Source organism: Clytia hemisphaerica, unplaced genomic scaffold (assembly GCF_902728285.1).
Source record: "Clytia hemisphaerica strain Z4C2 unplaced genomic scaffold, Clytia hemisphaerica genome assembly, whole genome shotgun sequence".
NCBI lineage: Eukaryota > Metazoa > Cnidaria > Hydrozoa > Leptothecata > Clytiidae > Clytia > Clytia hemisphaerica.
Genome location: NW_027104297.1, coordinates 2460289 through 2485904, shown reverse-complemented (window position 1 = coordinate 2485904; position 25616 = coordinate 2460289). Strand labels below are relative to the sequence as shown.

The following is a 25616-nucleotide window of genomic DNA, read 5'->3' as shown; positions in this document are numbered from 1 at the left end:
CTATATCAAAACATGTGCAACCTGGGAAAACTAACAAACCTTGTTGCAAATATTTTCTTGTTCTAAGGAGCGTTGCTCTGCATCCAGTCGTTCTTGAAGTTCGATTGCTTCTTCTTTTGCCAATCCAGCATCTGGGAATAAGTACTGAAAATGGATATAGTGGAAGATCTTTTAAAACTCTGATCTGATCAGCTATTATTTACAACGTATCATTCCAATAAGATCTTCTTCTTCAGTAAAAATGGTATAAATTGGTCGTTTGTTGCACCCCTATCCTGTTTATGTATGTATGCTGAGTTTTCTATGGCACGTACGGTCATGGTTTAATTTCGCTAGATCCTGACTGAATGAGGACGACAGTAAGTCAGCGCTTCTACTGTCCTCAATTTTGTAGGTCAGAAATGCAAAGTTGTTCCAAATCGTTTCAGCCACTACACCACCTTCAAAAGTGAAGATACATTACCTCGCTGATGGACGGGCTTCAGGACTTAACATAACGGCTTTTTTCTAAGCAACTTCATTGTAGATCTTTTCGGAGAGGCAGATATGCCTCTGAAGGAAAATCATTAAATAACATCCTAGGCTATTTTGTTATCAATTCTTCATCCTGCTTTTATTTTCAAAACAAAATCTAAACTTACTACTAAGAGGAGGTCGAGTAATTCTGACGACAACGGTGCATCAATAAAATTCGTTTTAGCAATCAACCGTTTGTTTGTCGAATGTGGTTTGTTGAATGTTGGATGTGTTGGAGTGGATGTCGGTGATGCAGATTGTTGTTGTTGTTGTTGAACGAGGTTTGATGTGTTGAGAGTGTTGTTGGTCGTGAGACGATCCAACGCGTGTGTCACGTTACCTGATAGTCCACCTAAAAGATTAAATTATCAACTTTCAAAACAAAAATAAATGTTTGACGACCCGTCGAAACGGTGGAAAATCTTGGTTACGCTCAAACCATTTTTACTTGTTCGTTGGCATCTGCTAACACTTTTGTATAGCTTACCATTCCGAAAGCTAAGCCTAATGAACATTTTGACAAAGGTCAAAATCACACTCATTAGTTTCGTCAAAAAATAATCGAGACAAAGTTTTTGTCTTACAACTCAAGGTAATTTATAGCAAGAAAAAAAAATATCGCAGACCATCCCACGTGGAAAATTTTCCTAATCATCAAGTCCTGTAATACCGTTTTATGAACGCCAGTACAGTGGTGTTTCATACTAACCTTGATTGCGACCTTGTTGACAGTCAGTGAAAGAAAGGCTGCGGATGATTTGTTTGGTAGAATTGCATCGTTGTTGGGAAAGGGTCAATGCAGATTTCAATGATTTGGAAAGTGCAGTCCGAGCGAATTCACGTCCACGAGCTTTCAATTTCCATACCGGTGCGTGTAGTGCGTCTAATTGCCTGGAATTAAAAATGGAAAATTTTTTGACCTTGACAGGCCCTAGCCTATTATGCAGAAGATAAAGTTGGGCTGAACATGCATCAAACGTTTTTTCATCGAATGAACAGACCGAAAAGGGCATGTAGATGATTGGAGACATTGTCGAAGCAACGGATGCTCATGGCTACGTTTGGCCGTTAAGGGTTGAGGCCCTTCACCACCAGGGAATTAGTTTATTGTTTTCAAAATTAAGTAGGATAACTAGACGTTGTCAGACAATAACTAATATGTCCACCAATATTCTGCAATTCGCTAAGTTGTATAATGAAAATCACCCAGGGTTAATAAAAAAAAGTGATTTTAAATAGATAGAAAGAAACAGGATTGAAAAATTGGTTATAAAAACAGGACAAAATGAGACCTTTTTCTGGTTTTTCAATTCAACGTGGTATAAATAATTTAGAAATTAAACTGGAAAAGGGAAAGATATATAGAAAAAGACCAGCGACTGTTCTTTGTAAAGAGGAGAGCTAAAAACAGAATTTCAGCACAGAAGCAACATCAAAAAAACGATATTTTTTTCGGGAGCAAAAATTATTGAAAATCTACATACAGCGAAAAAGAAAAGAGAGAGGAGAGAAAAATTTGATTTTGTATTGGTTAACGATATCTGAAAAGGCAATATAGATTGGTCGGTAAAGACACAAAATCTCTTTCAAGAAACCGGTCGAAAAAGAAAATGCAATATTCGAGCATATTACTGTTCATTATAACACTGGGAATATTGGTGTTGAATATCTATTGTCTTGTCATAGACCGTTGGTTAAGCGAACTATGGATACCCTCACACCACGAGCTTATTCAACAATTCGGTATTTGGGAGGTTTGCTGGAATCAACATTATTGTCTTGAAACTGGAAATGTTTTACACTTCAAGTTAAATGATATCACTCATAAAAATACCGATTGGCTTTTCTTAACGCAATTTCTAGCAGTCATGGGTAGTATATCTCTCGGTTACGGCATTATCGTCATCTTTCGTCGGATCGTCAATTTTGGCGGTGTTGGGTTACGCTTGTTTTACGTATTTACGACATGTTACGTCATATTTTACGTGGCATCACTGGTTCTATTTTCTTTATATTGCATTCACCTTTTCAAATGGGAAAACTTTAAATGGGGACGATCGTTGGTTATAAGTGCACTTTCAACGGTGGCTCTTTTGGCGCTTCTACTCATTATCAGTTTAGTGAAATTGATTTTGAAAAGAAGATCTTCACGTAAAACGTATAAACTAAGTATTAGAAATTCTTTCTTAATACGAAGCGAGAACGACTTCACTGAGATTCCCGAATGAACAATAGGAATCCGAAAACATCTGAATGGTGTCAAGTGTCATAATACTTTAATCAATAGATAAATCTTTTACCTAATTCTCTAAACTGAGTAAAAGATGAATAGTTTTCCAGTGCTTCATATCAATATATGGATTGATACAGTAAGATAGACGGTGATGCAAAAAGACACAATCATGGCTAGTGACTTTCTAAAAACCATTCCCTCGACCCTAAATTGCAAATGACATAATATAGTCTGAACACCCGTTGGTGGTAAAAAAGAACAAGATTGGGGAAATTATTCTAGGAAGAATGAAGCCGGTGAAAAACTTTGCTAAGTTTAAATTTTGGCAATTCAACAACGAGGGAGAAGTGCTAGTCCATCGTTTAATCCAACACTCCATCGGTTATCGAAAAGTAGATATCAATTACAAGGAGCATCTATTTTCGAACAATAATCACCCATAATCCATTAATAGCCAATCAATGGGAAACAGCTTTCATCTTTCAAAAGTCAATGTAAGACTTATGGCACCATACTGTGCGACAAGGAGTGAAGTCAATAGAAGCTTTTTGAAAAAATGGGATATAATGATATCCATGTACAGCGTATCAAAGCTTTCTCCTGCATAACTCACTATCCGCTATTTGACAAAATTCTAAAGACAGGAAAATGATATGATAAGTTAGATATTGACGTCGGTCGAGGACTTAATGATATGGGCTCTATGAATAAACTGACATCTAATTGGAAACTGGTACTGAGGCGGCTATTCCTAACTTTTCTAACATATTTTAAATAACTATTTGTAAAACCTGCTTTTTAAGGCATAAAAGTGGGTACTTTAAAGCCGTAAACTATAGCATTTATTGGTAAAAGAGTTTATGGGAAGTAAATAATTGTATCCACTTATATTCTCTTATTAAAAAATAGAAGTTCTTTCTATGATATGTATCATAATTTAAGTATTTTTAAGTATGGAAGATCTATTTCACATACTGCCTTTATTTTAAGTTACTTTTGCTTCTAGTTTATTACAGAAAAAAGAAAGATGCAAGACAAATATTTAGTTCTGATTGGCTGTGGCATTTCCACCATTTTGTTTGTCATAACAACCACTGGCGAACAATGGATCAAGCACAATCCTCCACCAGGTCACCTTGACGACACCAAAAACAAAAATGTTAGCTTGAATAATGACCAAGATTACATAGTCGATTACTATGGCATATGGAAATTTTGCTTTCGGAATGGGAAATGTTTAGAGATTGTGGAAGCTTGGAGGTTCACGAAATGGCTGAAAATACCAAACTGGCTACAAGCGGTCCGAATTTTTGCCTGTACAGCAACTGGTATTGAAGCATTTGGACTGTTAAACGCAATAAGCGCCATTTTTAAAAATACAAAGACTCTAAGAGAATCGAAATATGTAATGGTTGCAGGACCTTGTCTAATGTTGATTGCAATCGCCATTTTTACAGGTTTCGAGAAACCTGAGCATAAAAATTTCATATGGGGTTGGACGTTTATACTGGGATGGAGTTCAGTGACTTTTAGTATGATGTACGGTTTGGTAGTTCTTTACGTCATCATGAGAAAGAAAAGAGAATGGAGAAGGGAAAGTGAAATCAATATCGAAGCACCTATGATGCCATAACCGAACAGTTGAACAGTAAATGAAAATTAATTGTTTCGACAAACAGTAGGAAACTCTATTTTTTGACAATGGACTTTGACAGACCAGCTAAATTAATCTTTATAATTTGTAATCTTTGCTTAAAAATCTACATTATAGTGTGTTGAAGATATCTAGGGTACATCAAACAGGTTACATCTGATTCTTTGAAGTGCAATTGGCAATGAATGGTGCGCGAGTAATGCCCACAAAAAAAGAATTTTACATCCATCGATGGGATCTTTCTTGTACAAAATCTCTTAAGTAATAGATGCAATATTTGGTAAAATCAATTTTCCGAAATGCATAATATGTACTCTTTTCTTAAGGAAGAAGAGTAAAAAATTGTAACTCAAATTTTCCTAAATGTTAATAGCCTCCACCCCAAATTTAGGATAAAATCTCTTTCAAATAAACTATCTGAATACAAGTAAGTATTGTAGAATAATTTCATTTCTACTTAAAAGTTGTAGACAATTTCGATTAAGGCAGTTCGAAATTTCAGTTCTTTTCTTGCAGGTTTGGGTATCATTTCATGGGAACTTAAGCAGTTAAATGAAGTCTTCTTCAAAACAGGATTTTTCAACAACAACAACAAAAACTCGAAAAATGATTGAAAACGTCTCAAAGGTGTAAACAACGAGTAAAATGTAATCTTCATAATCTTTCAACAAAGAAATTAGTTTCATAACACAAAATGATCCCCTTAAATGGAAAGCTGAAAATATGAGGGTAATGGGCCACTTTTTCTCCCTTTTCTACATTTATCCTTTAATACTTCTCGTATCTTATCACTGAACATGAAGAAGTGAGAATATCATTTTCAATTTATTGATAAAACCCGATTGAACCCACAGACTTTGCGTACCGTAACTCAATAAAAAATCCTTCCATTTTAAACAATTTGAGGGGCTATCAATGATAGGTAAGCGGGCGTAGTGGTTATCGTGCTTGACTTCTGTCCAGGAGGCCCGAGTTCGATACCCACCGTGGTACTACGATTCACTTGGCAAGTGAATGCTCCTTCGCCCGGGTCAACCCATGCCATGTGAGGGGAATTGGGTACCACAACTCTGATGTAAGAGTATGGGTAGATATTCCAGACATTGTGGTGTGCTGAGACACTTAGGAGGTTCTACACCTGCGAGGACATCCGTTCTCCCGTGTAGTTCGAGTGTCGTGGTATACACCATGGCTCGGCAGCTCGCATCTGTAGGGTTGCAATGTCTGCTTGCGCTGTGATTCCTACTCCATCGTGGGTAGGACCCATTCCGATGCATCGGAGGGCATATCTATCTATCTATATATCTATCTATCAATGATAGGTAAACGCACCCTAAAATACGCAGAAGGAAGTATTATTTTTTGATTTGTTGATGATGTTTTCAGTTTCTTAATATTCCAATCTGCGACGTCATTTCCCTTGAGCAATATTGATCATTTAAAAGTTCATTTCAAGGGGTTGATGGGAGAAAGTGCCAGGAATTTTCCGTTCACACTTTTGAATATAACTCAATGAACAAGTCTCAACTGAAACATCTTCTTTTTTCACTAATACATCTCCGTAATCCTATTCTAGTCGCATCAGAAAAATAGAAAGAAAACGGTTTAAAAAGTAATATCAAAACTATTGTTCTCTATTATTTTAAACGAATTACAGACTATCACTGTGCTTTTTATTGTGGTGAAAGTAAAAACAGAGAAAGGTCTAAAAAACTTTTATTGTGGTCTAGCGTATCGAACAAAGACCGTAATATAAGAAGAAAATTTGAGTTCAACTAATAGTCTCCGAGAAAAGGTTTATCCTGTTGCAAGTATTTACTCCAAGCTTTGGATGAGCAGACCGTTTAAGAATTGATATTTTATTGAGGTCTGTACTGGAACTGAGAGAGCTGTTGCAAGTATTTACTCCAAGCTTTGGATGAGCAACCGCTCAAGGATTGAGTGAGTGCTCTGAACCAGCAGAAGACTTGAAATTTGAAGGATCAATGCCTTAAATCATTGGAAAACAAGGATCTATAAGCTGAAAACCTTTTCAATAAATCATTAACTTTGCCTGAAAATCTTCTTGTTAGCTGCAAAAGAGCTTCGCAAAAATCACTTAAACTATCTTTAGTACAAATCACATGTAAGTCGACATCAGATAGAATAAAACTTTTACTATGGCGCTAGACGTAAATCGAACTCTTGTGACAGTTGGGTGTGTATTTTGCACCATTCTTTACATTGCTGCAATGTCTGGTGATGTATGGGTCAAAAAAGTGACTCCAACAACACAAATCTTCACCAACCAGACCTCGGTCACTATCAAAACGTATGGAATATGGAGATATTGTTTAATGGACGGTCAGTGCTACCGTATTGGTGATACTGATAATCCATACTGGAGTGTGACACCAACTTGGTTACAAGCTGTACGAATTTTAGCATGCTTGGCAACCTTGTTAGAAGGTTTCGGTGCAGCGAACGGAATCGCTGGAATGTTGCGCCAAACTTATAGTTCCAAAGAGTCAAAAATCTGTTTATTCTTAGGTCCTTTGTTTATGGTTTTGGCTTTATCAATTTACACAGGACACGAAGGTTCACAAGATGGTGATATGAAATGGGGCTGGTGTTTCATCGTTTGTTGGTTTGCAACTTGCATCACACCGGTCTATGGTATATTTGCTGTGTCATGATGAACATTTGATCAACTCACTAACACCAACCATTAGTCTAGTTAGTAATCATTTCCGAACGTAATTTATCGAGAACTGCTCACATGATTTGTATTAATCATATTGAATGGCTAGACATAACATGCAACCCAGTATGATTGGAAAATAATTAAAAGAATTTTAACCAAAACTTTTACTACTCGATTTCTTCGTCTTGTAAAATTACAAGGCACTTAGCACAATTATTATTTTTAATTATACTCATATCCGACAATTTCACACCACTAATTGATGCATATCTCAATCTGTATTTTCATTCTTTAAGTGGAGTCAATAGATTATTTTTGTCCTTAGAGCTGTATTTTCTAAAATCATTGTCATTCATTGTCGTGTGTTGATTGACATTTCTGGCAACAAAAACTTTTCGCCTTGAAACTCTAAATAGTGGTGTTTAAGTCTTTCACAAACTGGAGACCTAAATTGACGTTTATACAATTTCTTAAGCTTTTGACCATAACCCTTGACCCTTTCTGTTGCTGAGGAATAGGGGCTTCCATTAATACCATGGTTGGAATGTTAAACCTTATTTCCCGACAAGAAGAATTCCACTCAGAGATGTCTATCTTTGAGAGAAAAACTTAACTTTTCAAACTTCCATAGTTTAAGCTAAAAAACAGTACAAGGCTTTCTAGTGTAATCAAAGCTCTACCTCAGCCGAAAGGAAAGGACTTACGTGGATGTTTCATCATCGACAAGCATCTCTGAAGAAACACACGGCCATATTGCTGCCACTTGTAATTCCCTGTATCAAAATATAAAATGTGTAAATATCATGCCAAAGACTGACATTTTTCCAACATTAAAAAATAACAAGACATGTGAAATATGTTAAACTTTTCTTTAAAGGTTTGAATCTTTTCGTACAAACGGAATAGTAGGTTTAAGAATTATGTTCTTTACATGATGACATCAATAAACGGGGTTAAATATCAAATAAATTGGACGTCAGAACAGATCAGTCGCGTTCTTCGTTTTTTTTAAAAATGGAGAATTTTTAATAAAATACAAAAACATGAAAAAAACGACCAAATTTCAACAAAAAACGGTATCGCCTAGCAAAATTTCAACAAGAGATGAAATCGAAAATGTTGCAAATCGATGTACAGAACAAAACTGCATAAAATGACGACAAAACGAGATTAGAATGTCATAAATGTCAACGAACACTGCATTATGCATGCATAAGACTACCATCTTACCAAATACATATGTTCCTGAATAAAGGCTATCGAAAATACCAATGTATAAATTGCTGTTCCATCGATCAAGAGCTACACCGAAAAATCTTGGACCAATCAGAGAACATCAAAAGCTGCACACACAGCCGTAAAGAAATTGAAGCGTGCGAAAATATTATCAAGGTGAAAAACGAGAATGAAAGGAAGTTGAATGTTGCAGTTAAAGAATTACAAGCTAGATGTCAGGGATACGTTAAAGATAGGAACCATGTTGCCGATACAATTCAAGCTCAATTTTTCGCGCTGGAAACTAAACTGACAACTAAAATCGAAGAGACAATGAATGCGAAACCTATAGATAACAAAACGAAAACACATTCAAAGAAAAGTTTTGCCGAAATCACGAAAACCAGTGACGAGTTAAATGTATCTAGCATGAAACAAATACTTCGCAGCGAAAAGGTCGATACTGTAATCATGTCCTAGGTCATACAATCCGAAATTTCTTCCGTTTCCAGAACATCCTGAAAAGCGACAAATTTTTCTACCCTACGAGGAAAGAAAAATTCTTCGGCAAGCAGGGGTGATTTGAAGCTTTTATTTCGCATAGTTTTTCTTTTTTTTTTGCTTGCTCTGACCTCATTAAGAAAAATTATTATATATACATATTTTTTAAAAAGCGTACCTTATCTATTATAAATAGAAGGAAAACTTTTATACATAGTGCATTATCGATTATCATTACGAAAATATACATCAAATAATAATAATAATAATATCGGATGGTCGACAATAAATCTTCTTATGTTTACACAATACATACCTGACAGGATCTTCCAGAGCACCGAACGGCATTCGATCGAAGATCGGTTCGTCTCCATCCACGTTTTCGTCCACCAGGTCACATGACTTGTCTTCTGACCAATCGCGTATCGAGAAAGCGAATCGAATGCTGATTGTGACATTTGATGATAACGGTACTCCCTGCGGAATAGAATGGAAAGATTCATTGCTTTTTTTATAGCCCTTGAAGGTTCAAAGTGCTCTATAGAGTTTTGCTACTCTCTAAAACTTTTGAAAAATCATGGATGTCCTCATTCTCTTTATATTACCATCCCATGAGTTTAACACGGCACTTTCTAAGCATGTCTGTATTTCATTGGCTTTTGATCGAAATTTAATAAACATTTGATTAATTAATTGTGATATAATACAAGTCGGTACTTTTGATAGTATTCTTAGCTCCCGCAAAGTCTCATGAAATGAAAACTGCAATCAGATGGATCAATTTGAAAATTGTACTAACCAGTTTTTCTTGGAAAACATTGATCATTCCTTGAACATGGTTGCATTGATGTGGTGTGTATTTCAGATGGATCATCTCATATGACGTTCGGTAACCATTTCCCAAGCAGGCACCGAAATATAGTCGACGATCAATGTTTCCCACTTGGATGAACATCGGAATTTGACTGAAGAAGAAATTAAAAAAACATGTAATTAATGATCGACTATCCGTAGAAAATGTTCATAAATTCATTAACTTTCGAATGAGAAGTCGAAAATGGATCTCTTGTCTTTTTAAACAAACGACGGTTTTTCACCGGGGAATTTTTCTATCCACATGTTTACCCTCGTGAATATCAAGGAATTTATTTTAATTTTTACATCAAGCTCATACCATTTGCAATTGGACAAAGCGATACTGATTGAGCTGAGAAGAACATTGATTTTGGATTCTGTATCTGTGGTGTCGTTCAAAGATGAAAGAATCACAAATTCCTTCAACCCATACCTAAAAAAATTAAAAATTTATCTCAATATTACATAGGAACTTATATTTTCATGCTTTGATAGAAGAAAATTAACAAAAATAAACTATATAACTTAAAATCTTCCCAAAAATACCCGCAGTTTAATTCAAAACAAAAGATATTTAAATTCAACCAAAAGCAAAATAACGAGTTTGGACGAATATGTATGGAACAACGCTTTTTAAAAGTAGCGTTTCTTAAATGAAAAAAAAAGTACCATCTTGATAAAGGATAGCTCCTTGGACAAAAATCCATTTCAAATTCAACACTTTCTAATATGGCTTTCGGTAATTCTTCGTTTTCTGTAAAAAAAAAGAATGAAAATTATAATTCCACTTGCCTGGGAAGAAGTCACTACCTTAATTCAAAAGGGGCCTAAGTCCAGGTACCCCCCAGTTCAAAAGGGGCCTATGTCCATTTTTATGAAATTTGAGATCTTTAGTTTTTCTCAATCTCTGGCTCATTTGCTCTCTTTTGATGTACATAACAAGTAGTTTTTAAAGTTAAAAGGCTCAAAACTTCATACTGATACTGAAGCTCTGATAAAAGTGATGTTTAATTATTTTTTATTGAAAAACAATAATAGCTATGGCTTTCAGAAAACATTTGCTTCAAAGCTTTACCATCAAAAATGGTTTCAGAATAAAGGAAAAACTTTAATCGCAATTTTCTCAAAACAACCAAAATGGACTTAGGCCCCTTTTGAATAAAGGTAGCGAAGTGAAATCCAAAAGTTCCTTCGACAATCGGATCTTTTTCTATGCCACTGATTGGGTGATCATCATCATTTTGAGATTTAACCGGACGGATTGATTTGATTGTTGAGGGAACTTTTGGATAGTTATGGATATTTACGGTAAATACAGCTTATTCAAATGTTTTAGGAACTTAATATCAGAGATCTTGTGCTCTAACTCAAATATATTTCATTCTTGTGCTGTTTTAGCAAATCTTGCCAAATTTTTGGCTTTGCACCTAGGGTAACGTTAGTTCTAAAATTGTTTCTTCTGGTAGTGGCTTTAAGAATCTTGCTTTAAAATTGTATAAACATTGAAATTAAATATAAGCTAAAAACTGAAGTACCTTTTTGTTGATGTTTGACAAGGTTCTTTTGGTTGTTATCTTTGGCCATGGCTTTTTTGTGGTGAACAATAACGAAATCCACACCATGGAATTTCAATTGCTGTGAGTTCGATATCCATTCCTGAACACAAAATTATTCAGTAACTTTTGAGTATCAATATGTTACCAATTGTAAGTATTGACTTAGAGCTCATTAGATTTATGCTGGTTTCTTTGTAAACAAATCAGATAAAAATGCATTAAAGATGCATTACTTACTGTTGCAGGACGTTTCGTATCAGCCACATCGTCCTAAATTTCAAATTTTAAAACATAAACCAAAAGTTTTTCAATTCTTTCTATTATTTGTAATGTCTTAACAGCAGTAATTGGTGAAAACAGCATTATTGTTAAACTTGGGAAATAACAGTCAAGTCATAAAGTGCATGCTTTTCCCTTGATATAAATGAGTTCTATTGGTTTTAAAGTGCATTTCATGATAAGTTATCACTTTTTCAATCATCAATAAAACCATTCAATGAAGACTATAAAAGTCTTGTCACTGTTATCAAACAAAATCTTTTATAGAAAAGAAAGCAAAAGTCAAACACTCATTTCATAAAAGCCTAATTTGATTATATTTACAAACCTTTGAATCGAGATTCCATCCATTTGGTCCAATGACTTCTTCGATTCGCTTTATAAACCTTTGTATAAATTGAAAATTCTTTATGAAATTTATCTTTAGAAAAACATAGAATGAAATATGGTGCTGACAATGTACTTATAAAATGTAACAAATTAAAATTGGTGCAGACATAAGGGGATCTAAATCGAAAGTTTTCTCGGTTAATACAAACCATAGTCACTCTATCACTATATTTATAGTATTAAACTTTCTAGGTAATCATATCTAGTTAGATGGTTTGGACTTACCGCTCCCACTCAGATGCAACTGTGAAATCATCTATTTCAAAAACTTCTGAACCGTCCTAAAATAACATTATGACATATGAGGCAATCAGCATTCTAAAATTTCATCATGTATATACATTGATTATCAGGAATCAAGGTTGAAATAAATATTTTCAAAATTCCCCTTCTTTCAGCCTAGCATAATAATGAATTTAGCCTTTAAGCTGAAAATTTATTCAAAGTAATGTTGTACTTAATGACTGACATACCGGGTGCCTCAGAAAAATCTTTGGACGTTTGGCGAGCCACTGAGGCCAAGCAAAGTCTTTTTTGAACTTAAAACCATTTTTACCATTTTATAACTTGACAACTACTTGACCAAACTTAAAAAGTTATACCGCAAAATTTAAGTTAGCATGTCCTCTTTCTAATAAAAGTGGTTTTGAGTCTAAACGAGACTTTGTTCAGCCTCAGTGGCTCGCCAAACGTCCAAAGTTTTTTCTGAGGCACCCGGTACTAATTCAGAATAATGGGACATAGTTTAACTTTTAAGCTGACAACACAGTCAAACGACCATTGAACCCCTCCAATACCAAGAGTCTCATTTTTCATGGATTCGATTACATTGGATAAATAAAATTGTTAGAATGACATCATTGTGCTGACACACCAGATTGTTTAGAGTTTTTTCCGGGTGCCAAAAATTAATTCTTTGGAGATAATAGAAAGGTTGGAATCGCTGATTGAAAGTATTTTCCTTTGCTTAGCAATCAGAGAGGAAATGACTCTATCAGTCATTCTGACCTTCATATCATTTCTATCTCTAAAGAAGGGTGTAGACCAACTGGTAAACATCAGGCCGATTGTTTTGGCTTTTCAAAACAAAAGTGTTTCTAACCTAACATTATATCAGTTTACATATATAACATAAATAGAGGACTCCTTTCTTAGAGATAATTAGGGGACTTCTTTAGAGTGATTACTAATTTGTGCACTGTTTAATTTTTACGCAAACAAATGCGCGAAAAAAGCCTTTTTTTGCAACCACATTCTAATTTTTTCTTATCTTTTTTTTATATGTGGAGTCGGGTAACTTGCATCAGTGGAGGGAAACTTGCATAGCCTTCAAATGAATGACCTGGCCTGGTCATTAAAATACAAAGTTAAATCAAAACAAACCTGTGATTTAAAATGTATATCTCCTAATCATAAGTGATGTCATGCATAACTGTGTTTAATTATAATATCATTATCAAATTCGAGGTTACACGTCAAGCAGCCATGGAAAAACGTCTGAATTCCCGTCATCTTAAAATTTATGATCTCGAATGATTTTTTATTATCCAACCACGTTGCTTTATTTACTTGCAATTTTGTCGGCGAGTAACTTGCCAAAATTACTCGCACAGCAAATATGAGATTCTAAAATGGTAGAGTAGAGCGCTGCGTAGTTCATTTGTTTTGAAATTTTGCAGCTTTGTTTGGTCAGTCATTTGATGGCTATGCAAGTTTCTCTCCACTGATGCAAGTTACCCAACTTCACGGCATAGTTGTTTTGGCGAACGCAAAAATCTTTTGAACAACTAATTACTCCACAGGACCCTGCAAACGTACCGGACTGTCTGGTGTACTTGTCCGGTGGCAAAAAGTATCCTTATTAAGAAACACCGGACGCACCAGACTGGTCATGTCGGATGTTTTGATAGTCCGGTGGAAAAAATATTATTCTCTGACACTGGACATCCGACAATTCTCATTTTACACCGGACTTCCGCGTGTCTGGTGTTGGTTAAGTCCGGTGCGTCAGCAGGGTCCTCTCCACAGGCGCTGTGGTGGTCATTGACCTTGCTTGCTGCACAGGCAACTGAGGTTCAATTCCCACTCACAGCCAGTCAGGGAAATCCCTCAATTGCGGTAGTAATTTCTTACTGCAATTGCGGAATAAACGTCACTATTAAATTTTTCATGTACAGCAATTGCAGTATACTCAAGAAACAGAATTCAAGATTCAAGGAGAAAACAGACAATTTTTGTACATAATTGATCATATCTTTTTAACGCACGGACAAAATATTTTTTCCGTAGATCAGATTCTTTTGATAAAGAAAAGCTATCTTCTCGTACAATTTTTTACAGTCAGTTTTACAGTTTACAGATGTTTGTTTATCTTTGTCGACCAGCACTATAGGTATTTAGCTGTTATAAGCCTTTGTAGGCCGGGTCAACCCATGCCATGTGAGGGGAATCGGGTAGTCAGTTCAAGGTGCTGACGAGGTGCTAATTGAAAGTGTCTATAGTTGCGAAAATGGGTTTTGAAGCCTTCTGTGACTCAACCAAATAGAAATAGAAAAAAAAAGTTACCTAAAAACAAGATAATTTATCATGTTCTTATTGGCTGAGGGAAAGTAAATGTATGTGGAGTAATTACCGTAAGTTGGTCTAATGTCCCTTCTCTAATTCCGACACCCTTTTTATTAGCTGAAATTGATAGAAAGGTTGAAACTGTTTTTCTTGGCTGTATAGACCTTTTTTCAAAGAGGCCACCCTGTTGAATAATTATGTAGTCCAGCAGAAAAACAATGATAAAACCATGCATAATTATTACAATATGCATGATACAGTATCCCAGTCAACATGGATTCAGAAGCGGGCGTTCATGTTTGAGTCAGCTTTTGGAACAATATGACCTGATACTAAATATATTGGACGAAGATGCTAATGCGGATGTTGTGTACCTAGATTTTTCAAAGGCTTTTGACAAAGTAGACCATTCAATTGTCCTACGAAAAATAAAGAAACTAGGAATAGATGGAAAATTATTACAGTAGCTAAAGTCCTTCCTAACAGAGAGAAAACAATCATTGCTAGTGAATGGTGTCACTTCTGAATCACAACAGGTCATTTCAGGTGTCCCTCAAGGTAGTGTTTTGGGACCTTTGATTTTCCTCATATTGATTGGGGATATTGACAAGGAAGTGGTGCACAGCTTTCTCAAATCCTTCGCTGATGACACTCGCGCCACAAAGGAAGTCAAAACTCTAGAAGATGCTGTCCTACTTCAAAAAGATCTTGATAGAATATATAAATGGACGGATGACAACAATATGAAGCTGAATGATATAAAATTTGAACTCTTGCGCTATGGAAAGAACCATGAGATCAAGACTCAAACAAGCTATACATCACCGCCTGGTGTTGAGATTGAAAACAAAGATGTTGTGAAAGACCTTGGAATCCTGATGGACAGTAATTGCACATTTCAGAAGCAAATTAGTACTAGTAATCTCATGGTTGCGAGGGAAATTTGGGATAAATTTCCCAAGGTCAATTTTGAAATTTTTTGAAATTTCCTGAGTGCAACGAGGGAAATTTAAAACATTTCAAAATTTGACCGAGGGTAATTGATCCAGAATTTCACGAAAAACAAGCATGGGATTCCTGGTTAATCTCATGGTTTGGATTGAAATTCTAACAATTCTGAAAGACGTCAATTCAACACTGGAAATCAATCTGAAACTTTAAAAAGAGGTCTCAAAAAAGTCATAGAAACGCAAATCAAGTTTTAATAGGATAGTATTCCATTTACTTAACCCTTTGAAGTTAGTAAGAACTTCGAAAAAAGTGATGAGTTTCCAAACAATGGAAATTTCACTTTTGCGGGAAATTACAAAATCTAGGAGGGAAATTACAAAAGCTAGGAGTGAAATTACAAGTTCGCGGGAAATTACAAATTAACGTAAGCAAAAATGTCAATAGAATTTCAATCAACCATGAGATTACTGCAGTAATTGAAAAGACTAAAAATTTAACATCTTGGATCCTGAGAACTTTTTCTTCACGATCTTTAAATTGTATGATCCTACTATAAAAATCATTGGTGATACCAATATTAGAATATTGCTCCGTTCTATTCAGAGACTTGAAGATATTCAAAATTCCTTCTTACGAAAGATAAATGGCACCCCAAACAATTATTGGGAGTGTCTAAAACAGACAAAAATTTACTCACTTCAAAGGCGAAGAGAACGCTACAGAATAATGTCTGGAAGGTAATGGAAAAGATTGTACCTACTGTAAATGGTATCAAAACCACTGAAAACCCCCGGCTGGGCCGGATGTGTACACTGTCAATTCCAAAGAACAAAACGTCAAAATTTAGAGACAGCACACTTGCAGTGCAAGGTGCAAAACTTTTTAATGCTATGCCAAAGAGCATCAGAAACCTCAAAAACATTTCTATCGATAAATTCAAAAGAGCCCTGGACACACACCTTAAGTCTATCCCAGATGAACCCCAGATCCATGGGATATACTGGGTGCAGGAGAGCTAATTCTAATTCAATAATTGACATGAAAAATATCTGCTGAGATTCTTTTTCTCGCGACAGATTGATCACACAGAGGCGTGGTTCACCAAGAACCTTACCTAAATCAGGATGCTCAAACAACTACACAAGTATAACAAGTAAGTATGCATGGCTCTATCATTGTTTTTATGGCTGGACTACATAATTATTCAACAGGACGTCCTCTTTGAAAAAAGGTCTATTGGTCACAGATGAATAATCCTTTTTCAATCAGTGATTCAAACTTTAGTATTATTCCTGTCTCTAAAGAAGGGTGTAGTTATTCAAAAGACTGTCGCGTTCGCCATACCAAAACATCTATCTGATTCAGTGTTTGGGGACTGGAATGTCAGATCGTAAAAAGTTCAGTGCTTCCTGAACTTTTTAGGTAAAGGCAGGGTCATAATGGTACAAATTATATGGCTACGCTACAGCAGATTTTTTCAATGCAAATATGTTGTTGGATATTTAAAATAAAGATGCTCTAAATTTAATTTTTCTTTTTAATAGCTTTTATACTAGCTAGAGATGCTTTTCAGAGCTAAACTATAATTATATCCAATCAAAATATGATGCAGTGCAAACTCCTTATATCATGAATAATACCTTCACAAAAATTCATGATTCTTTTGGCATCTTAAATGTAAAATATCAAAAATAAAGAGACAAAAATCAACAAACCTCTTCTTCGATGTCCGCCATTTTTGATTTTGCCGCTGTGACAAAACACTTTCACTTTTAATTTTACTCTAAGATATTTCGATGGACTGCTTTGTGGAGCAAGTCTTACTACTGTTCGACTTTTTCACTTTTTGGTTAAAGTCAGTTAGGGACACGTTCCTCGACTAACTGAAAAATTGGAAGGAGCTATGAACTTCATTTTTTTTGTAAAAGGTCACTAATAGGTGTAGGTTGCATCATATCTATAAATGGGAGCCATACCGTTCGATCCAAGTTGACCAGAAAGCCCGAATTCCACTTTTTCACTTTTTGGTTAAAGTCAGTTAGGGACACGTTCCTCGACTAACTGAAAAATTGGAAGGAGCTATGAACTTCATTTTTTTTGTAAAAGCTCACTAATAGGTGTAGGTTGCATCATATCTATAAATGGGAGCCATACCGTTCGATCCAAGTTGGCCAGAAAGCCCGAATTCCACTTTTTCACTTTTTGGTTAAAGTCAGTTAGGGACACGTTCCTCGACTAACTGAAAAATTGGAAGGAGCTATGAACTTCATTTTTTTTTTGTAAAAGGTCACTAATAGGTGTAGGTTGCATCATATCTATAAATGGGAGCCATACCGTTCGATCCAAGTTGGCTAGAACACTTTTTATAACCACTTTCGATTTGAATCTGATTCGCGTTGACGCTGACGCTGACGCTGACGCTGCGAAACTGACGCTGGCTTCATTTTGGTCCGATGAACGCTTTTTTCGTCGGATTTCTCGATGGATTTCTAAAGATTTGTAGCAAAAGTTGTTGATATTTTATTATGTTTTTAGCTATGAGCTATTATTTGTGTTATTTTCTTTTTGTTCCGTATTTTATTATTATTATTATTATTATTATAATGTAACAAAGTTCTAGGCGCACGAGGGCCTCTGGAACTGATCGTGATTATACGTATTTTACAATTGTCTTGTGTTGAATCTTTTCGGGTGTTTACTCCATGCAGTGTTGAGTCTTTCTTTGAAAACTTTGACTGTCTTTACCTCAGCGACATCTTTTGGCAATTTATTCCAGGTTGGTATAGTTCGATAAAAGAAGGAATTCGTTTGTACACCACCGGCACCACGGAGTCCATCGCTTCCAAAGTTTGGAATCATCTCAAAGTTGTGCCTTCTGTTTGGTCGCGTTCGACGGGCTATCTTGTTTGAGATGGTATCTTTTTCGTAATAGTTGATGTGCTTGTAAAGTTGGACCATGTCACAAAAGTGTCTTCTAAACTCGAGCGTAGGAAGATCTAATTCACGCAATCGTTCTTCATAAGACATATTACGACATTTTTGAACAAGTTTTGTTGCCCGTCTTTGTACTCCTTCAATCAGATTTACGTGTTTACGTAGAAACGGAGACCATACTGACTGAGCGTACTCCAGATGCGGGCGAACAAACGCACAATACAATGTTTTAAATGTACTTGTACTCATATTTACAAATCCTCGATTGATTATGCCAAGTATCGCGTTTGCTTTTTTGACTTGTTTTGCAATGTGTTCTTCAAATGTAAGTTCTGAGTCAATGAGGATTCCAAGATCTTTTTCTTCAAAGACGTGTTCCAATTGGCGTCCATCTAGGGAATATGGATGAGCATGTTTGATGTTTCCAAACTTTCCTAGCGTCAGAACGTGACACTTTTCAGGATGGAATAGTAATAGCCAGTCTTTCGACCATTCTACAAAGTGTGTCTATATCATTCTGAAGGGAAACAGAGTCTTCGATGCAATTGACTTCTTTGAAGATTTTGGTATCATCAGCAAACAGTAGGATTAATGAGATGACCTTTTCAGGAAGATAATTGATGTATAGCACGAACAGTATTGGTCCCAGTACACTACCCTGTGGAATACCACTCACTACAGGGTCTGTAGTCGAGAAGGACTGGTTCACTTTTACTGATTGAGTTCGACCTGTTAGAAATGACGTTATCCATTTTAAGATTGAACCGTTGATGCCATATGCTGATAGTTTCTTGCATAGTCGACGGTGGGGTACAGTGTCGAAAGCCTTCGCAAAATCGAAGTAGACACTATCAACAACGTTTCCTTTAGAGATGCTCTCATAACATTTATCCAGATAGTACAAAAGCTGTGTCACGGTTGAACGGTTGTTAATGAAGCCATATTGTTTGTTCGATAAAAGATTATGATCAGAAAGGTGCTTCATGATGTGTTTCCTCAGTATTGATTCCATTAATTTGCACACTACCGATGTCAAACTAACAGGTCGATAATCGACTGCCAAATTCTGAGGTCCCTTGTTTTTGTAGATAGGTGTGGCATGTGCCACCTTCCAATCTTGTGGTAATGAGCCTTTAAATAAAGTTTTGTTCATGATTACAGCCAAGAGTAGAGACAGATAGTCAGATAATTCCGCTAGTATCCTAGGGTGTATTTCGTCTGGACCGAATGACTTATTATGGTTGAGCTCTTTCAATTGATTCTGTACCATCTCCTCAGAGATATGAATATCTCCAAAGGATGAATCAGTTCTCTTTTCAAATGCAGGAAGCTCACCAACTGCTTCTTTTGTGAATACACTGCAGAACTGTCGTTGAAGTATATTAGCTTTTTCGTGATCTTCATACTTTAACGAGGTTTTGACATTTGGTGATTCAAGTAGTGATGAAACTGTACTAGAAGATTTCATCTTGTTACGCACATGTGACCAGAAGATCTTCGGTTTGGTCTTTGCGTTATCACAAATTCTTTGTTTGTAGTTCCTGTGAGCTTGTCTCATCAATTTGCTCACTCTGTTTCTTACAGGGGTGTATTTTGCTCGATTGTATTCTTTTTCTTCGGGCGATGATTTCATCCATTTCCGATGGAGGCGTCTCTTCTCTGCTATTTCTTTCCGAAGTTGAACTCCAATAGGTATTTTACCTTTCTTCTTCCAGTTTTGACCACCGATGATCTTTATGGGTACAAAACGGTTTCGTATATCCAAAATCTTCTTTCGGAAAAGCTGCCAAAGCTCTTCGGTTGACTTAGAATTAGCCATCTCCGGGAGTTGCTTGTACCAATCATCAGAGTTGAGATCTTGTTTCATTGCTTCAAAGTCTGCGTCCTCGTACTTGTATCTTTCTGATTTAGGTTTCAATACAGCATCACATTTGATAGTGAAGGTCAAGCAACTATGATCGCTTAAGCACAAAGGACTGAGATACTCTAAACATAGAGCTTGGTTAGCTTCACCTGTTAGAATGAGATCGACTAAAGATGGGTCGTCAGTCCCACGGCATCTGGTTGGTTCTTCTACACTTTGGTGGAGAAAGGAGTCACGAAGGGCATCAAGAAATTTTTCTTCGTTACTTTCCTCGAGATGTGGCGTCGTCCAATTTTTCCAATTGATTGTTGGGAAGTTAAAGTCCCCGACAAAGCATTTATGAGAGTATTTGTTGTTTGATGCGATATCTTTGATTAGATGATTCAACTTGTTGTTATTTTCAGCTGACGTGTCATTGTTCGTAGGGGAGCGATAGATACAGGAGAAGACCAGGAGATCGTTTCCGGATAGACGAATTTCGATTGTGGATACTTCATTGAAAATGACTTGGTTCATTGATTGGTTGACATCGGTGACCAAATGTTTGATCGATGGATGAGCAAGAATAATTATCCCGCGACCGATGCCAGTGGTCATGTTCGTATGACTGACACATTTATAATGTTTAAGCTCGTGTTCGTGTAGCTCTCGCAGTCCACCGTGCTTTGGTTTCACCTCACATATCGCAATGATGTGGGGATGATGTTTCTCTACATCAAGCACCAGTTGTCGCTTCTTCTCGGGTGTTAGCGTGTCGGCGTTGCAATAAAAGATCCTGATTTCGTTGATCTTTATTTCAACATCATCTACTTGATTTACGTTATTATGTCATTTTCCATAATGGTAGATTAGCTACGCATAACGTTTTTACTATCGAATATACTAGTTTTTCCAGCATAAAGCTGACAGTCTCAATTGTCTTTTCTATCTGCCTCCATCATGACAAGCTCAACAAAAATATGGTCAATGGTGGAGTTGTTGATACTAAAGCTCTTCCAAGCAAAAAAAAAGTGAATATCGCAAAAAATATTGCTGCTTTTTTCTTTCGAAAACCCGCGAAGCTTCTGATTGGTCGAGCGCTGAAATTCTATTGTATTTCCTACCATCAGCACACTTTTCATTCAAAGCACAACATCTAGCCATCCTGGGTGGCTTTTGGGGGGGGGTTTACGCAAAGCAGTCGTTGGGAGGGGAAAGCTCATTCAAAAGTTTGCAAACATATTTAAATTTGGTTATCGGTCTTTTTTACGCCGTTTTATGAGCCTATTTCATATAGGATTCGTTTATTTATTGTATCTTTCTAAGTCATTGCAGTAATCAATTTTTTATGCGAAGTGAGATTATAAGTTTTTCAAAAGCGAAAACAATGGGAAAGAGTTCTTTAACTCGCAAGTCAATTGAATGAAAGAAAATCAATGAACGAAAAACATTCATTTTTAATAAATTTCAACAGTTTACATTCCAAAGTACTATATTTAACGCCCAGATTTTGACTTTTTTTCTCAAACTTGCGCAACGGAAGATTAGCTGGGTAAAAGCGGCCGGTGTTGACTTATAGTAAAGGCCATAATATTAAAAAAAAAGGGGAATTATCCTTCAAATTTTTAAAATTGAGAGTAATTTTCAGGGCTTCTTAAGGATTAAAAAGTAAAGCTTTAAGTCTGTAACATTAGACATTAGAATCTCAGAATCTAAAAGTTAAAAAATCAGCCAGCAAGCCTTGGAAAAAAGACTGGAAGCAAATAAACCCTTCCTAAATTGAAAACCCAAAGAAATAAATGGAAAGGCTTAAAATGGTCGCTCTCATCCGAACTGGAAATTTCAAAAACAAATATACAGCCAAAATGTCCAATATATTTTGACCAATTCGTAGAACTAATGCACAAATGTATATTAGTAAGACCGAATTAGGCGTCCGGACCTGTGGATAATATTTAGCGGTATAAAGACTTTGTAACAAAGTAACTGAATGATTTTTCTCAATGCTCAAAACAACGTGTGCTACATATTATCATGAGAAAATAAAACTAGCAGGCTCATTCAAGTTTAGATTATATGTTTTGGTATGTAGAGCTTTTTAAAACGCCCACAACACGCATCTCTCAAAGAACTAACAATTTCTTACGTCATTTTTTCCCGCGCTTTTCTGTAACAAGTCTGGCAAACTGAGGATAATAACATTCTCGATGACAAGAAGACAGAAAGCGGAAAGAGGGCGGATTCGTATGTAAAGGACTTAAAAAGTGAGAGATCGGGCCAACTTGAATTTTGAAGAGCTTCAAAAGTCCTCAAAAAATCGGTTGTGTTTTTCTTTTGTGGTCAGCGGAGGAGGTCATTGGGGAGGATCTGATGGTCTTACTTGAAGGTTAAAAAAAGCTGAATATGGAGTGTAGTGTTTATCAGAAGAAAAGTAACATTGCGTCAATCAAAGTGAACTCTCACAAAAAGAGATCTTGAAAACATTTTGAAGACGCCAACTTTAAGGAGGAGGAGAAGATAAAAAGACTCCCTCCTTTCTCCTTGAGAAGTCCTCTCACCTCAAATACTTGCTTTTTGCGAACAAAACATCCCGGATCAAGTTTCATTCAGTTGATCGGTCAACAAACAAAATGTTCCACTTATTGTTCATTTAGTTTCAATTTGAATTCTGATTTTTATGATGCATGAATGTGTTTGGTAATTTGTAGCTTGTAGTTAGGTGAACATGGTTCAACAGTGGTTTTAAGGTTTTTTTATGGAAGATTCTAAAAGCTAGCAGTTTATAAACTTAGCTGTTTTTGGCTTTTGTTGCCTTTGTTGTTGCCAGGAAAGATTGACGCCAAAACTCTTTGTCTGCAAAGAGTTACCAAAAGCGAGTTTCTTACAGTAGACTCCAAGTTATTCGAAGCTTTAAGGAAGGACAAGAATTTACTTCGAATAAAAGGGGGTTGGAATAACTGAAAGATTTGTTTTCCAGCCAATTTTTCAACTTAACCTTAATGATAGGACAGACTTTTTTGAAGTAATTGAGGAATATCACCCAATTTTGCGTAATAAACACAAAGAATTTTTACTTTTAGCTTGACGAGTGTAAAAACCATGAATATTGAAACCTGACTTTTTAAAGAAAATAAGTATTTTCATATCGCAGAAAATCAATGTTCGAAAAATAAAAAATCTTCATCATAAAAGATCATGATTTTCAATATAAATTGGAACCATCACTTGGTGCTCTTGACGACAATTTATATGAAAGACTACGAACTGTATTTTGGAGGGTTCCTGAAAATAGAGCTTTCTTTTGTCGTCGAGTTCTAGCATTCGTTTTTCATATTTGACCATAAATTGATTGTGGGAAGCTTTATAATTAGAGGTTAAAGGGTAACTGGAGGTGATATTGTTGTTTGGGAAAATGTTGACGTTGTGATGAGCTAGGAACGCCTTATTTAATCATCTTCCTGGACATCAACTTATTTTTGTAGACTTCATTGCGTTGGAAATTAAAAGGAGGGGTAGACCACTTTCGGTGTGTAGCAATATATCAATATGACAATGTTTGAAGTGAGTCAGCACAGATAAATTGCTATTTCTAAAGACAAACAGTGATTCAAAACCAAATATTCATCTCTTGCGTAACTGGCCCTTATTGGTGTTATTTTTGGATTTGCAGAGGGTTAAATTATCGTTTTAAGTTCTGTCTAGGAGGCTCGAGTTCGTTTTATGGCTGTTACTGGGATTCGCTTAACAAGTGAAAGTTCCTTCGCCTGGGTCAACCAACGTCATATGAGGAAAATTAGGCACTATTAATCTAATAAAGGGCTGTTGGTTATAAAACAGAAACTCTAATAATGTTTTGGGCCTAGCTTTAATTTAACTAAAAACCAAGTTATAAGATATTGCAATTTTCAATTAATCTTGACTATGATTGATGAAACCAGTTGAGCCAATTTTAAAAGAAGTTTTGAGTAATCTATTTTGGGAATTATTTACGCTACCTACCGCCCAAATGCAAAATTGGGCGGTAGCAGGCTAAGGACCGATAAAATTATTTAAGTCTCTAGACCTCTATGAATGGTGACGTATACCTAGACAAGCATTGGCCGAAATCATATATCGACCTGTGCCGACCAATCCAGATTCTATTGAGCGGGCAATCAACGCAGAGAAAAGTAACCATGACGACAATCCAAGATCTTGCTCTTCATCTTTGACTATTTCTACAGTGATTAGACTGACAAATGCACGATAAAATTTATTTACTTGGTCTTCGGGTGTTCTTTAAAAACTCAACCTCTGATACTCAGGGTAGGTGACGTAGAGATCCGGCAGAGTTTTTGGAATGAATGCTGACTTTTGTAAAATATGAATTTAACCAGTGTAGTTAGATGCATTCGAGAACAGCGGAAGATTCATAAATCAAGTTACTTTGTAGCATCTTTGACAACCAGTTTTAACAGTTTCCTGAACTCGTGGTATGATTATTAAATAATCATGACATAACTTGTCAAAAAGGTCACTTATGTAGAAATTGTCTGAAAAATCGTGCTCGATGTTTAACGCGCGATTCTACATGAATTTGTGTAGAATGACTCAGACTGAGATGGAATTTGAAGGTCTTTTAACAATTTGATAAAATTCTCATTACGGTCTAATCATGTTTAAAAACAGTTCAACTTTAATCTTGGATGAAGTACATTTCATATCCGTTACCTAAATTCTTTATTTAAGGGCATTGCTCATTGTCTAGAGTGATTTAGGTTCATTTTGGTCATTTACAATTTCTTCCAGGACGGTTGAGAAAAGGAGGCGGCTTTTTTGATTTTGAGTGGTAAATTTTTCAAGCTCGGTTGATAGATTTACTTCTTTCTCTGGCATCCAAGTGTGAGATATGCACAAAACGGCAGGTTCTCACTTTCTTTTATTTTAATGATGATTTATAGGTTTTGACATATAATCATCGAGCAGTGTGCTGTGAGGGTTTTGTAGGGTTTTTACTTAAGGTTTCAAGAGGTGATACGCAAAATAAACCTTGGAGAAAAACATGGCTTGTCTTTACCAGTGAGCAACCTAAACGAAGGTCTCATTACCAAAGGAAAGGCTTCATTAATTAGACATAATATCTAGACATTGTTTGCTAGACAACTTCCTTACCAAAAATCCTGTTAATTAACGGTTATCTTGCAATGACTTTTAATGGAGTGATGAGTGGCAAGTAATCCCACGTCATTCGATAATCCGATTAAATTTTGTATTGGGAAATAATTAAAATCTAACGGGACCACACCACGACCTTAATACGACCTGTAAGTGCTTTTAAATATCCTCTTTCATTTCAGTATTATTACTTTAAAGACTTCCTGAAAATTTTAGCATGATTGCAACAAGAACGTGATGTTTTGTAGTCAACCTTCTTATCAACACTACAAAAACGAATTGGCTTT

General features: G+C 35.9%; 1 protein-coding gene across 2 annotated transcripts in view; it reads right to left on the bottom strand.

Annotated features, from left to right (window-relative positions):
- LOC136817200 (rab3 GTPase-activating protein catalytic subunit-like) overlaps window positions 1–17168 on the bottom strand; it is a 32984-nt gene extending 15816 nt beyond the window's left edge. For both annotated transcript variants that reach the window (XM_067073539.1, XM_067073540.1), the window contains exons 1-13: window positions 17114–17168; window positions 12108–12163; window positions 11821–11878; window positions 11451–11483; window positions 11193–11313; window positions 10327–10411; window positions 9977–10090; window positions 9602–9767; window positions 9119–9279; window positions 7791–7859; window positions 1226–1407; window positions 642–868; window positions 40–144 (exon numbers count right to left, since the gene is read on the bottom strand). In XM_067073539.1, the coding sequence (XP_066929640.1) occupies window positions 40–144; window positions 642–868; window positions 1226–1407; window positions 7791–7859; window positions 9119–9279; window positions 9602–9767; window positions 9977–10090; window positions 10327–10411; window positions 11193–11313; window positions 11451–11483; window positions 11821–11878; window positions 12108–12163; window positions 17114–17134 (1398 nt within the window). In that variant the 5' untranslated portion in view covers window positions 17135–17168. The remainder of the gene's footprint in view (window positions 1–39; window positions 145–641; window positions 869–1225; window positions 1408–7790; window positions 7860–9118; window positions 9280–9601; window positions 9768–9976; window positions 10091–10326; window positions 10412–11192; window positions 11314–11450; window positions 11484–11820; window positions 11879–12107; window positions 12164–17113) is intronic.
- Between the last annotated feature and the right edge of the window lie 8448 nt (window positions 17169–25616).